Genomic DNA, 13,735 nt, shown 5'->3' with positions numbered 1-13,735 from the left:
ATCACCTCCCTATTTATAGTTTTGGTTATTGCATCTTGTTGCTCTTTTTTGCCCCCCATTCACTCCAGCCAAGAAATGTAGAATAGAACTGAATTGAATATGTTTGAAGGGATAGTTAAACCTTCTTTTTTTTAATCAAAATACATGTGTTGGCATTTTGAAGTGATTTAAATTAGATGGTTGATACCATGTCTGTACATTATGGTGGTACAGTACTTGCTTTAGAGCTACAGTAGAGTATAAAGGAAAAACTCCAGTTTGGAAGCAGAGCTGGGCTAAAGTTTCCCTTGTTTCTAGTCTTTATCTTAAGTTAGTCTAAACTCAACAAAGCTCCTCAATTTTCTAACTAATTAGTTTGGGTCACACTAAAGACCAATTCAAGAAGGTGGATTTGTAGGTGAGAGCAAGATAAGATCAACACTACTTTCACTTATACAACACTCCTCCTCCTATTACAGTTAGTATGCAGCTACAGCCAGAAGCCTGTTTGAATGAAAATTAAGAAAAGAAATAGTAGAAAAGAATCCGGAGCTACTGTATACTGCTGACATGTTCACTTCAGGTTTTTATAATGAATAGAAGTTTGGAAAAAGGTTTGCAAAGGCAAACAATGACACATGTAAACAAACAAACAGGTCTGTAGCAAGTGACCTGTGCATTTTAGACACTTGTCTCCCTGGATGGATAGGTGCCCGCAGCAGAGACACAGGATCAGCATCAGGAACCAGAAGGAGGATAATTTAGGGTCGAGTCCTGCTATCTGAAACCCTCCCAGGGAGTGAGAGAAAATGTCTGCAGTGTAGCGTGATTCATTACCACATAAGCACATTACCTATTTGACACGGCAGAAATAACACACATATGATGCTGTCTCACACACATTTGCGCAATCAACCCATCAGACTTCTTCAGTGCTGCAGCAGCAGGGAACCATGTGGGGCTGATGAGAGGAGGGGGTTTGGCAATGCTATGCTGCCTGGTTACCGATGAGCTTTCTGCAGGGGGACATGTAGGTAAGGATCCCTCATACATATACCACACACACACACACACACACACACACACACACACACACACACACACACACACACACACACACACACACACACACACACACACACACACACACATGCACACAATCACATGCTATAACAGTAACAGTGAGCTTTGGCACAGCTCCTGTGACAGCATCAAAACTCATAAATTGGGAGTTGTACTGTATATGTCAAAGCCTCAGCTTGGTGAGGTGACAAGGAGAGTCCCATATGGACATCAGCTGTTATCTGGCTCAGTCCGGAAGACATAGCCACTTTGATGTCTCTCTACAATCAATGTGGTTTAAAGCAATAGTGTGAATTTTGATAAATACACTTATACAAATATACCTACTCACTTTGTGACACTTTTACAAAGACTATAAAGCCAACAGCCAGTTATCTTAACTTAGCAAAAATGCTAAAAACAAAGCCGGCAAAACTACCACCCATCACATCACAAAGCTATACTAGCTCTCAGTCTATAGTCACATTACAGTCCATGATGTTTTTATAAATGACTTGTGTGCATGCATTTGAATAAATCTCTCATATCATTTCTAATGCCTTACAAAATATATTAATATTTGCTGTCCTGGGAAGGAAAACAGGGTGTAACCACAAAACCAGTGACAGCAGAATGGATGAAAATCTATATCACTGATAGCCAGGTTCTGATCTGATTTAGAAGCCACATATCTCAAAATGCAAAAACTGATCACAATCCAAATTTGATCATGAATTTATTTAGCTGCTGTTTATTTGATTATGCAGGATATCAAATAATGTAATCAACATGCATGTAAAATTACAGACAATTACTGAAATGAAAATGTATTTCCATCCATCAATCCATTATCTGTAACTGCGTATCCTGTGTAGGGTTGTTGGGGGGCTGGAGCATATCCTAGCTGTCATGGGGTGAGAGGTGGGACACACTCTGGACAAGTGACAATGTATTATCTTCTTACTTTCTTCCTTTAAAATACTGTAAGTACAGTGCTGGGTCGTACAGTACACAATTCACAGGGCAGTAACTACAGCCACATTACATATCAGTTATTGTGTTTGAGTTCTTAGCTCCATTTTGCTTTTACTACAAGTTTGTAAAGCTGTTTTCATAGAAATTACAGATTTCTATAAAACAATGCTTGTTACCATGTTTCACTTTTGTAGTGTAGTATTTAAGGAAGACAAAGCCAAATTTGGCATAAAAGGGAAAAGACTAAGCCAAATAGATCTCAATGTTCCACATTTGTGTCTTTATTGATGTTTTGTTTAATCAATCCATCTCACTCTGTCTGATTGCTCAGTCCAAAGCTGGACTGATGTGAAAGTTTCTCATTTTGTCTATGTCTGGTGAGGTATTTCAAAAAACATTCACCACAGTCACATCTTGGTCTATGCTTTTGTTTTGATTCCTGGTCTTCTCTGCCTCTGATCATAGTTTCATACATACACATTCACTCTCACTCAGCTTCACTCTGCTCTTTTGTTCTCATTCCTGTGTCTCCTGTTTTGAGTTGATCACCGAACCCAGTTGCATATAAGACCACTTGTTTGGTGCTAGGTAGGCTCTACTTTTCTTATTTGTCATCACCCATGGAGTTTTGCTGTATTAGAATACTGTACACCATGTGCTGAAAATTAAATTAAATATTGTATTACCATAAGTAGCCAGTTGTATACCTGCACGTCCTGAGCTAGAGCCACCCCACTGTGCTAGCGCAGCTCCATCATGTGTGTGTTTGAGTACTCTATTTAAAGCTAATGGCATTCATGTGTGATAAAGTACATGTGAATTGGTGTATGAATGTATGTCAGTGTATGTTGTGCATACTAAGCCGTTTGTTTTGTGTGTCCACATATTTTCTTGTTCCCTAGTACACTAGGATGAGCCAGGTTTACATATGCTGGTGCTTAGCTCTGGTTTGATAGAATGATAATAATGCTGGTGTCACTGCAAGATGTAAATATGCTCCTCTGGTACAACCATCCTAGCCCTCTTTACTTATCTTTCATATTATGACACAAGAAACCCACCTATATGCACACTGTTCAACTTCTCAGGATCAACCCCCACTTTATGCCCTGTTTGACACCCCCTGGGGGCATTTCAAGAATGAATGCACTTCTAGCTGTTTAATCAGACAGCCATGCCTTGCATCAGAAAATATGGGGGAAGGGGAGCAGAGGCAGGGGCACATGTGGTACTAGGGATGTCGGGTGGATGTAGTTAGGAGTTGGGGGAGAGTGTTACTGCTATAATGTGTGAACAGTGAAATAGTCTCATCTTTGTCATCAAATCATGTGACTTCAGTAAAAGACTGTTTCTTGGGCTTCAAACTAATAAATATTTGCTGATAAGTGGAGTAATTTCCAGATCTTATCTTAAAGGCGGTGTTAGATACAATAATATTCAACATTACACAATTAAAACAGTGCAGCTTCCTGACCTGAAGAATTATAACAAAAATCTCCCTGCCTCTTGTAATTGCACCAGCAGGTGACTGGTTATTAGCCACTAAAAATATTTTTAAATGTGTCAGTCCTTTAGACAAAGGGAAAACAATATATAATTTGAATCCTTGGGAAGAATTCACATAAAATAACTTTACCACTGTAGACATTGTCGCATTTGTGAAATAATGTTTGTCACGATTGTATGATATTTTCATGTTAAAGTTTCAAGACCATGTTATTGTGCAGGATGGCTCACTGTCAATACTTACTCGAACACCAAATGCTTTTCTTTTAGTGTCTAACCAGGTCGTTATTGTCTTCCCTAGGATTGTTTCCACTTTGAGGTTTTTCTTCTTATCTTTTTTTAAGTATCATCAACTTTGATCTGTTTCTACTGAAGCTGCTTCACCTTCAGAAGGGCTCCTTAAATCTCTCTTGATCTCCCTATGGATGACAAGGTAGGTCCAGAATATGAATCAGCATTGAGCCAATCCAAACTGTAGTCAAGCATAGCAACAACTAAAATACAAAAAAACACACATACACGGCATAGGATGATTTAGATTACAGCAAAATAATGAAAATTGTTGCCAGTTACCTTCAAGAGTAGTGATTGGTTTCAGGATGTCTGAGGAAATAATGAAAATATCATGTATAATCACCGATATGACCCCAGCTATTGATGTTTAAGCTGAAAACACCCAGTCACCTTATTAATTAGTTAATAGATTTAAAGATCTATCCAGAACTCAAAAGACCGTTTCAAATTTTTCAATTTTTTTAACTAAGTCTAATATAATCTAAATCAGCTAGACCTAATCTGAAATGGTCTGATCTGATTTGTAAATACCACATTTACAAACATTTCTATCATGTAACACGGTTGCCACCTTGCGCTTGGAACCTGACAGAGTCAGAAAGTTATTTTTGAACAGGCACTAGCTGTTCGTTTCCCAAACATTCGGGGTCCTGGCGTTTTTCCCTCCTCTTTTAACGGGAAATGTAGTTTTTAAAGCCTCTGTTGTTACTTTGTGCGCACTGCTCTGTACTACAATTACCACAAGTCTTTAACAGCCTTGGCACGCATCGAGCCGTACTATGGAGTCTTTATGAAGCGAAGAGAAATCGCAAGTGTTTTGTTGACAAGTGAATAAGGTAGGGTTGAAAGGTTTTACATCTACTTCTTGAGTACATGCATTTTATACATTCTTAACGTCGGTCCTGAAGGAGATTTTAGTGTTGTAGTTTGGGTTGTTCATGGAAGATTTTTGCTAAATTGCTAGCTAACGACTGTAGCTAGCTTGTTTGCACTTCTTCACGTTACCCTAACGTTAAAGCGTGACTCTAGTAGAGTTACAGTTTTCACATGTTAACAATACAATATATCCACGAAGACGCTCGCCATGTCACTATTTATAATCCCATCCACTAACGTTACAATTTCTAGAGTTTTCAAAATCAGCATGGGATAATATTCAGCTTAAACTGTAACTTTATCATCCTTGAGGTCAGGTTGTTTCTTTAACCTCATTAAAATTACTTTAAAACTACACATGCGCTATACTGTATGCTAAAGCCCATCATTACGAAGTGAAATCTTGCAAAAGCATAATGTAGTTAATGTTTTGTTAGTGACGTAGTTAATGCTTTGTAAATGACAACAGTTTGTATTACTTTTTGTCTTGCTGGTATTCATCTGATTAGTATTTTAGTAAAATGTATCAATAAGTTTAAGGACATTTCTTTATGATCTTTTGGTTTTGGCAAAGTATTTTAATTATTTTAATAAGTTTAGTCTTTTTCCATTTCTATAGAAGTTATGGAAATAAAATAAATATGCATCATACATGCAAGTTTTTTATCTTATTGGTATTAAATATGCTACAAAGATAATTTTAAATAAAAATAAATGTAAATAATTGAATGTATGTTTATTTTTATTTTTGGCTGTTTATGTAGCTATATTGAATATGAAAGGCATTCTTCATTTTGAATTTCGCAATTGGTAATGTTGAGATTGAACATTGTAATCAATATGATAAATAGAATGACCAAAAAGTAAAAGTTGTCATCATACATGACATCAAAACCATCGTTCTACAGACTTATCGCATACTTCTCATTGGAGCATTATGAGGGGGAAAACTGCTCATTGCAAATGGCATGTCTCCCTTTGGCACAATAACATTTTTATTCAAAACAAAGTACAATACTCTATTGAATATAATATACATATTTCACGCCAATAAAAATCTTTATCTTTTTAGATGGCAGCGGACACTACAGATAAGAAAGATGCTGAATCCTCAGGGACCAAAGACAGAGAGCGGAAACGCAGCCGCTCAAGAGAAAGGGATCGTAAAGTCTCACCTTCACGCAAACGCCATCGGTCTCGTGAACGTAATCGATCCAAATCAGCAGAAAGGTAACTAAAACACAAAGACACAAGTTTTCATACTTCTTCCTCTTTTGTTGGAGGAAGCTTCAGTTCTTCTGTTGGTGAATTACAAAATAAACTTTGTATCTGATTTGTCATATATTTACAGAGAACGGCACATGAAAGACAAGGACAGAGACAAGGAACGCGGCAGAGATAAAGATAGAGAGAGGAGCCGTAAGGACCGAGAGAGCCATCGACGCGATAAAGATCGCAGCAAGAGGTCCAGGTTTGTAAATACTAAAAATAAAAAGCCCTATGAGATGGCGCATCAGTTGGCACAGTGCAGCAAATACTGAATCATATATTTAATCAAAACCAAACAAAATAATTTGTTTGTCATAATATAATAACTCCATGTTTTCCCCACAAAACAAACAACTGTATTGTTTTTTACGTAATGCAATTACCAGACATTTACGTCAGCATCCATGTTGTAATTACTGGGAGAATGACTGGGACTTTTCTGAAAGCATCTAGCTTTGTAGTTGATGTGGGGGGTCCTGAAAAATAAATACTTTTTTTTTTTTTTTACAACCTACACAAGTCAGACACAACGTTAAATCATTTGTTAGATGACCCTATAGGAGAAGTGTGCTGTCACTACTTCACCAGTCAACAAGGTGCTCAGGTAGTGTGAGTCCAGGGCAGCCCTGAAGAAGGCACCGTGCTAAAACACATTTGTATAATAAATACAATTCTTCGATTTGTCAACCAGTATTGCCAAGTTCTTTTTATCTCTAGTTTTAACTGTCACGCTATCTTAAAGGAGTCTCTCACCTAAGTCAAAGGATGCAAAGCTAAAGAGAGAGAAGGATATAAAAACAGAAGAGGATGAAGATGAAAAGAAGAAGAAAGAAAAGGTACTTATCTGGTTTACATTGTAGTGCTGCAGTGTTTCGCATTTAGTTATTTTCAGTTTTTGACTTGTTTTGCTCCTTTTCAGGTTCAGCCACTATCTTTGGAAGAGCTTCTGGCCAAGAAGAAGGCAGCAGAGGAAGCAGAGGCAAAAGTAAGATGTTTCTTGTGGTATACAGTTACTATTTAAGCTTTTTTTTACATTAAAGAATTTTTTTATGTATAATTGTTCAATTTTGTCTTTCTCAGCCCAAGTTCCTGACCAAAGCAGAGCGAGAAGCAGAGGCTCTGAAAAGGAGGGAGCAAGAGACAGAGGAGAGGAGAAGGTTGATTGATGAGGAAAGAAAGAAGAGACGAATGTTTCAGGACATAGGAAGAAAAATGCTGGGTGTGTATCCGCCTTTGGTTTAACTGTAGACAGTTTGCATTTTTTGCTAAAGTATGTAATAGTAACCAAGACTGTTTCTTACAGAGGACCCCCAAGAAAGAGAGAGACGAGAGCGAAGAGAGCGGATGGAACGAGAGAACAATGGTAATGAAGAAGATGATGGAAGGCAAAAGCTCAGAGAAGAGAAGGATAAAGGCAAAGAACTCCAGGCCATCAAGGTTAGTCCAAGGAAATTCATTTTCATTTTCAGTTGTATGGAGCAGATGAAATAGCAATTTAAAATGTTAACAGTGAAAATAATGTAAACATGATCAAATCATGCATATAAATACAGTATTTGATCAAAATACCTGATAACTCTGAGGCCATAGTTCTATGCTGGTAAATGGTTTGTTGTTCCTTTTGGGTTGAAGTGAATAAGAGAAAGTAATATTATATCTGTGAATGACAAGCAGATGGGACCACTGTGGTATAGAGTGAGCTGAGCCAGAACGAAGACAACGCTTTCAATATACCAGACCTTCTATGTCCCAACACAATCACTAAAATAATGGTTTGTGGCAGTGGCACAGCTGGTAGGGTAGTCCCCCGTTCTTCTTGTAAAAGTGTCCTTGTACAAGGCACTGAAACCCCAGAAGGAGTGCCTTTATCTGTGTGCCGCTGTCCAACTAAAATTATCCATGGTGATCAATAAAGTGACTGGGCTCTTCATTAGAGATGGGATAGGGAAATGTGGGTATCCTCTGTCCCACTTCTTAGAAATTTAGGCTGATGGTATATTGTAATGTGTTAAACAGTTTGGTCACTTCAAAACATGACTACACTAAATAAATGGGTAGCTAGAGCTCTCAGATGCCTTTAATGGTCAGGAAAGATGGACAGATTGAGCTGGAGGTCTTCTTCAAAGTGGAGCCATACTAGAATAATAACACACCTGACAGTTGTCAAGAGTTTGTTTTTTCAATTCCGTTATGCCTTTTATGTTCGAGTCAGGTTCAGACAGCACATTCTCAGACTCGGGTTGATATGGACTGAAGTAGGAGGCCCAATCCAAACTGTAACACTGGGGAAAGGAGCTCAGACATTCAGGTGGAGCTCGTCGTAGAGCTGCTGCTCCTTTGTGTCGAAAGGAGCTAATTGATGTTATTTGGACATCTGATCTGGAAACCTGGGTTCCTTCCATTGTACCATATTCCAGCACGTAGAGCCCCTGGCTAGAAAACACAGGACTTTCATCTGGGAAGCTGGGAAATATTGCTAGGGAAAAGATGTTGGGATTGGCTTGTGGCCTGTTGCCACTGTGACTTGGCCCCAAGACAGGCAGCAGGAAATCAATAAATAATTTACTAAACCAAATATATAATCTTTACAGGAACGTTACCTGGGTGGAATGAAGAAACGTCGGAGAACCCGTCATCTGAATGACAGAAAATTTGTGTTTGAGTGGGATGCTTCTGAAGACACCTCAGTTGACTACAATCCAATGTGAGTCACCATGAAAACACTGAACCCGTTTCTTTTAAATCAAAGCAGGTTTTTGGTTTACGTACAATATGTATTAGTCTGAATGTTATGATCTGTCTCTCAGTTACAAAGAAAAGCATCAGGTGCAGCTGTATGGGCGAGGTTTCATTGCGGGCATTGACTTGAAGCAGCAGAAAAGAGAGCAGTCACGTTTCTATGGTGACCTCATGGAGAAAAGGCGCACGCTGGAGGAGAAGGAGCAGGAAGAGTGAGTAAAACATGCAAGTGATGAGCTCTGTGTTTAGTTTAAAGGTCCATATTGGTGGTTTTCAAAAGCAAGTTTTAAAAAAAAAACTGAATTTATAAAATAAATTTGAGGCTTTTATATCAGACATGTATAAGTACACTTACACACAGAGACACACACACACATACACACACAGCGTCATTCTTTGCTTACCTCCAACCCCACCCACTCTCCAAATTTTATTCTGCATTCCTTTTAGGACGAGATTGAAAAAGGTTCGTAAGAAGGAGGCCAAGCAGCGCTGGGATGACAGACACTGGTCCCAGAAGAAGCTGGATGAGATGACAGACAGAGACTGGCGAATCTTCCGAGAGGACTACAGCATCACCACGAAGGGAGGAAAGATCCCCAACCCCATCAGAAACTGGAAGGAGTACTCGCTGCCTGCACATATCCTGGAGGTCATTGACAAATGTGGCTACAAGGTCAGATCACTGAATCACCTATAACATTTTAAACTGGGAAAATGCAGAAATGTCTGTGAATGCAATACCTAATCATCATCTTTTCTACTTTATCCCAGGATCCAACGCCTATTCAGAGGCAGGCCATTCCTATTGGTTTACAGAACCGTGACATCATTGGTGTCGCTGAGACGGGTAGCGGTAAAACTGCAGCTTTCTTGATTCCCCTCCTGGTCTGGATTACCACCTTGCCAAAAATTGACAGGTAAAACAGCCAAAGCTCCAGTTGTCAAAATCAGAGCCATTAACAAAGACTCTCCATATTATTTAAGTATTTTCATTTAATGGCTGTTTTTGACCCTATTTTATTTTATTTTATTACAAGCTGTTACATTCCTTCTCTTTTAACCTGTTTCTGCAGGATTGAGGACTCAGATCAGGGCCCTTATGCTGTGATTCTGGCCCCAACTCGTGAATTGGCACAGCAGATTGAAGAGGAGACCATAAAGTTTGGTAAACCGCTCGGCATCCGTACAGTGGCTGTGATTGGAGGAATCTCCAGAGAGGACCAGGGCTTCCGTCTGAGAATGGGCTGTGAGGTAAAACATGCAGCATTTACTAAAGTATATATGTAGCATACAGCAAGCATGAAATTGCCTATACAACATACACGTGGTTAGTGTCATAAATCATATATGACACTAAGCATTTTATTAGACATAATCCCCGATCTTGTCTAGTAAAAATTACATTTCGAACTAATCTTCAGTATCAAAGTAATGTAGTGATTAATGCATCAATAGTTGTACAAACAACACACTGAAAGTGCTAATAGCTAACTGCACATTGGTGTAAATTTGACAAAATATAAACAAACTAATGTTTAAAATCAAGGTTAAACATTTAGCACACTGTTAATACTGTTGGATGAAAGAATTATAAACCCTTCTACTTAAAATACTTATCGTGGGTAGGTAGAGAAAATAACAGAAAACAAACCACTGATGAAACTGCAATTGTAAAGGTATGCAGGTTGTTTTATTTGCACCTTATTAAACCACGACAAACAGTGTGTAGTCGCATGTACCCCACTGGGCACTAGTGCATATACCCTGCTGCCTTCAGAAGGGAAGGAGAACAAAAAATCGTGTCAATCAATCATATCAATTTATAAATCTACAGGGGCCACTCTGCTGGAGTGCAGTAACACCAATAGTTCACTTTGCACTGCTTTGTATCATCTCCTTCTGTCTGCAAAGGTGGCAACAAGAGAAGGAGAGGTAGGAAAAGAGAATTTCCAGTTTAGTAGATGTTTGCAGATCTAGTCGATAGTACTGTTTGATCAACTTTGACATGGTAGAGTGAACTTGACTCCACATTCAATGATCCCCATTTAAAGCTACATTTTACCATGAATTATTTATGAAAAATGATCATTAGATCAGGCAGCTCTATGAATACAAATCTTGGCAGGTAGTCTGCATTTAACACAACATTGGCACCCTATGAGAAGTGTTGAGTCACCAACAGAGTAAAATTACTGCGTACGGCTCCATGGAAGGAGGGACTAATGCTATACCTGCTCAGTGCCTGGTTTATGGAAGTGACTGCCCATCCTAATTGATATAACACATGTACATCTTTTTTTAAAAAAAAAAAGGTTCTATAATGATCATACAGTAGAATCAGCCTCTTTCCAAAACAGTTCAAAGATTACTGTCCATTATCAACTTAATGAATTTATTTCTGAACTGCAAAAACAAAAAAGCTAATTGTCGGCTTAAATAGAGCTTAGATATAGGCCCAGGCATCTAGTCTCCTGACTGTCCCTAGTCAGGGGACACATAAAGACAGACAACCATTTACACATAAAGGAAATTTAAAGTCTCAAGTGAACCTCACCTGTAAGTCTACACAGAGGTTACAGTGCCAAACTCTGCACCTCTTTTATTCAGTAACATTGCTCAATTCAATAATAAATTATTGCCAAAAGTGATTTTTGGCATATGTGCCTATAGACTGCAATTTAAACTTTAAACATCGTATAAACACACACATTTATTTCTGTGGCATCTGTTTGCATAAGGGCCCATCTGATCTTTACATTTATATGGTAACAATTCTGCATGAACAACAGTTTGTTTCCCCCTTCTAACAGATTGTGATTGCCACCCCTGGACGTCTCATCGATGTACTGGAGAACCGCTACCTGGTCCTGGGCCGTTGCACCTACGTGGTCCTTGATGAAGCTGATCGTATGATTGACATGGGCTTTGAGCCCGATGTTCAGAAGATTCTAGAGTACATCCCAGTAACCAATCAGAAACCTGACACAGAGGAAGCAGAGGATCCTGATAAAATGAAAATGAACTTTGAATCTGGAAAACATAAATACAGACAGGTGTGTTTTTCTGTCAAATGTTTGCATATGTCTTCAGATTACAGACTGTTCTGTAATTGGCAGCTGCTGTCACATTTTCTTTCTAACTGTGTGTTTGCATCCTGCAGACTGTCATGTTCACAGCCACCATGCCTCCAGCTGTGGAGAGGCTGGCCAGGAGCTACTTGAGACGTCCTGCTGTGGTGTACATTGGCTCTGCTGGTAAACCTCACGAGAGAGTCGAACAGAAGGTCCTTCTTATGTCAGAGGGAGAAAAGAGGTCAGACAGACACTTTACTGTGAAACACCAAATCCCCCATTTGTTTCAGTCCTTGTATCATATTAGATGTTTGTGTGTTTTGTGTGGTGCAGGAAGAAGCTACTGGAAGTGTTGTCGCATGGCTTCGAGCCTCCGATCATCATCTTTGTCAACCAGAAGAAGGGTTGCGATGTGCTGGCCAAGTCTCTGGAGAAAATGGGGGTAAGTTACTTTGGTCTGGACCACAACTTTCCCAATCCACAGTATTATAGTGCAAAGCATTTAACCTAATGTAAAATTGTATTTCATATACACGTTGACACCTTAAATTTAATCAGTCTGAAATGCCACAGAATCGGGGGGGATAATCCACCAGCAACTCAAAGTCTATCAATGAAATAATCTTCCCCAAATACTGGAAATATGCAGGGAAATATAACCGCAACTGTCCGCTTTCTTCTCGCAGTACAATGCTTGCACACTGCACGGTGGCAAAGGCCAAGAGCAAAGAGAGTTTGCACTTTCCAACCTCAAGGCAGGAGCCAAAGATATATTGGTGGCCACTGATGTGGCTGGTCGAGGTATTGATATCCATGACGTTTCAATGGTTCTTAACTACGACATGGCTAAAAACATTGAAGGTAAATGACCTCATTTTATGTTGCAGTTTCTCCAATTCTTTTTTTTTTCCTTCAGCTCCAATATTTAATATTATTTTGTGTAAATAGATCTTGTTGTTAAAAACATGTGCATGTAAATACAAAACTTAACATATTCCTTTCGTTTAATTGTATTATCTTGTCACAACCTTTTCCTTTTCCTCCTGTAGACTACATTCATCGTATTGGCCGTACGGGTCGTGCCGGTAAGAGTGGTGTGGCCATGACTTTCCTTACTAAAGAGGACTCTGCTGTGTTCTACGACTTGAAGCAGGCTATCCTCGAAAGCCCAGTCTCCAACTGCCCCCCAGAGCTGGCCAATCACCCGGATGCTCAGCACAAACCTGGAACCATCCTGACCAAAAAAAGGCGCGAAGAGACCATCTTTGCCTGATTTATTATGACGGGTTCAGACTCTTTTTTTATCACGTTGTATGTGTACACAATATACATTTTAGGATTTCCTCTCCAGATTAATGCCACTGACCTCTTTTCATTTTTCAACTCACCTTCCATTCTTTCTGTCAATTTGTGTCCAGTCTGCTGAGAGAAATGGACATTATAACTGGTGACATGATTGTAAAGCTCAAATGTGGGTAGATCAATGTGCATATTGTAACATTTTTCCTCGTATCAAAGGTGTGTAAAAGATGGCCTTCAGTTATGTTTTGCATCTATAAACAGTGCACTGTATATATGCAATTCAACTGTAGACAAAGGATGTGAGTATTGATGACTAGGCAGTGCTGTTGTGCATTTTTTATTCAGTTTCTGACCCATAGTTTGAGGCCAATTTCAATTTGTCAGTTTGAAGATAAACATTTGTATGAAGTAAAAGCAGCAGATTTGAGCGTTATCTGTCATTATTTAAATACCTGAAACACTTATTTGTATCATGTTTTAGTAGAAATGAGCGTGATGTGCAGAAAAGAGTTGAAATCTTCAGACATGTAAAACAAAAAACACTCATACATAGGAGTCATTTAAAATAAGATACAGTTAAAAAACAATCACCTGAGTCTAACCTGTAATAATATGTCCATGCATCCTGATTAGATATTTGGCTAATGGATGATGAGTGC

General features: G+C 38.9%; 1 protein-coding gene across 1 annotated transcript; it reads left to right on the top strand.

Moving 5' to 3' along the window:
- Nucleotides 1-4,502: 4,502 nt before the first annotated feature.
- Nucleotides 4,503-13,503, top strand: ddx23 (DEAD (Asp-Glu-Ala-Asp) box polypeptide 23). Its single transcript, XM_067526224.1, has 17 exons — nucleotides 4,503-4,652; nucleotides 5,765-5,922; nucleotides 6,044-6,163; nucleotides 6,704-6,797; nucleotides 6,881-6,946; nucleotides 7,042-7,180; nucleotides 7,265-7,398; nucleotides 8,553-8,665; nucleotides 8,769-8,912; nucleotides 9,151-9,376; nucleotides 9,475-9,620; nucleotides 9,777-9,954; nucleotides 11,514-11,756; nucleotides 11,864-12,015; nucleotides 12,108-12,216; nucleotides 12,461-12,635; nucleotides 12,824-13,503. Exons 2-17 carry the CDS (start codon nucleotides 5,765-5,767, stop codon nucleotides 13,045-13,047), a joined length of 2,421 nt encoding a protein of 806 aa, XP_067382325.1. The 5' UTR covers nucleotides 4,503-4,652; the 3' UTR covers nucleotides 13,048-13,503.
- Nucleotides 13,504-13,735: the final 232 nt, after the last annotated feature.

This window comes from Channa argus, chromosome 13 (genome assembly GCF_033026475.1).
Source record: "Channa argus isolate prfri chromosome 13, Channa argus male v1.0, whole genome shotgun sequence".
Classification (NCBI taxonomy): Eukaryota; Metazoa; Chordata; class Actinopteri; order Anabantiformes; family Channidae; genus Channa; species Channa argus.
This window is presented reverse-complemented; position numbering and strand designations above follow the sequence as displayed.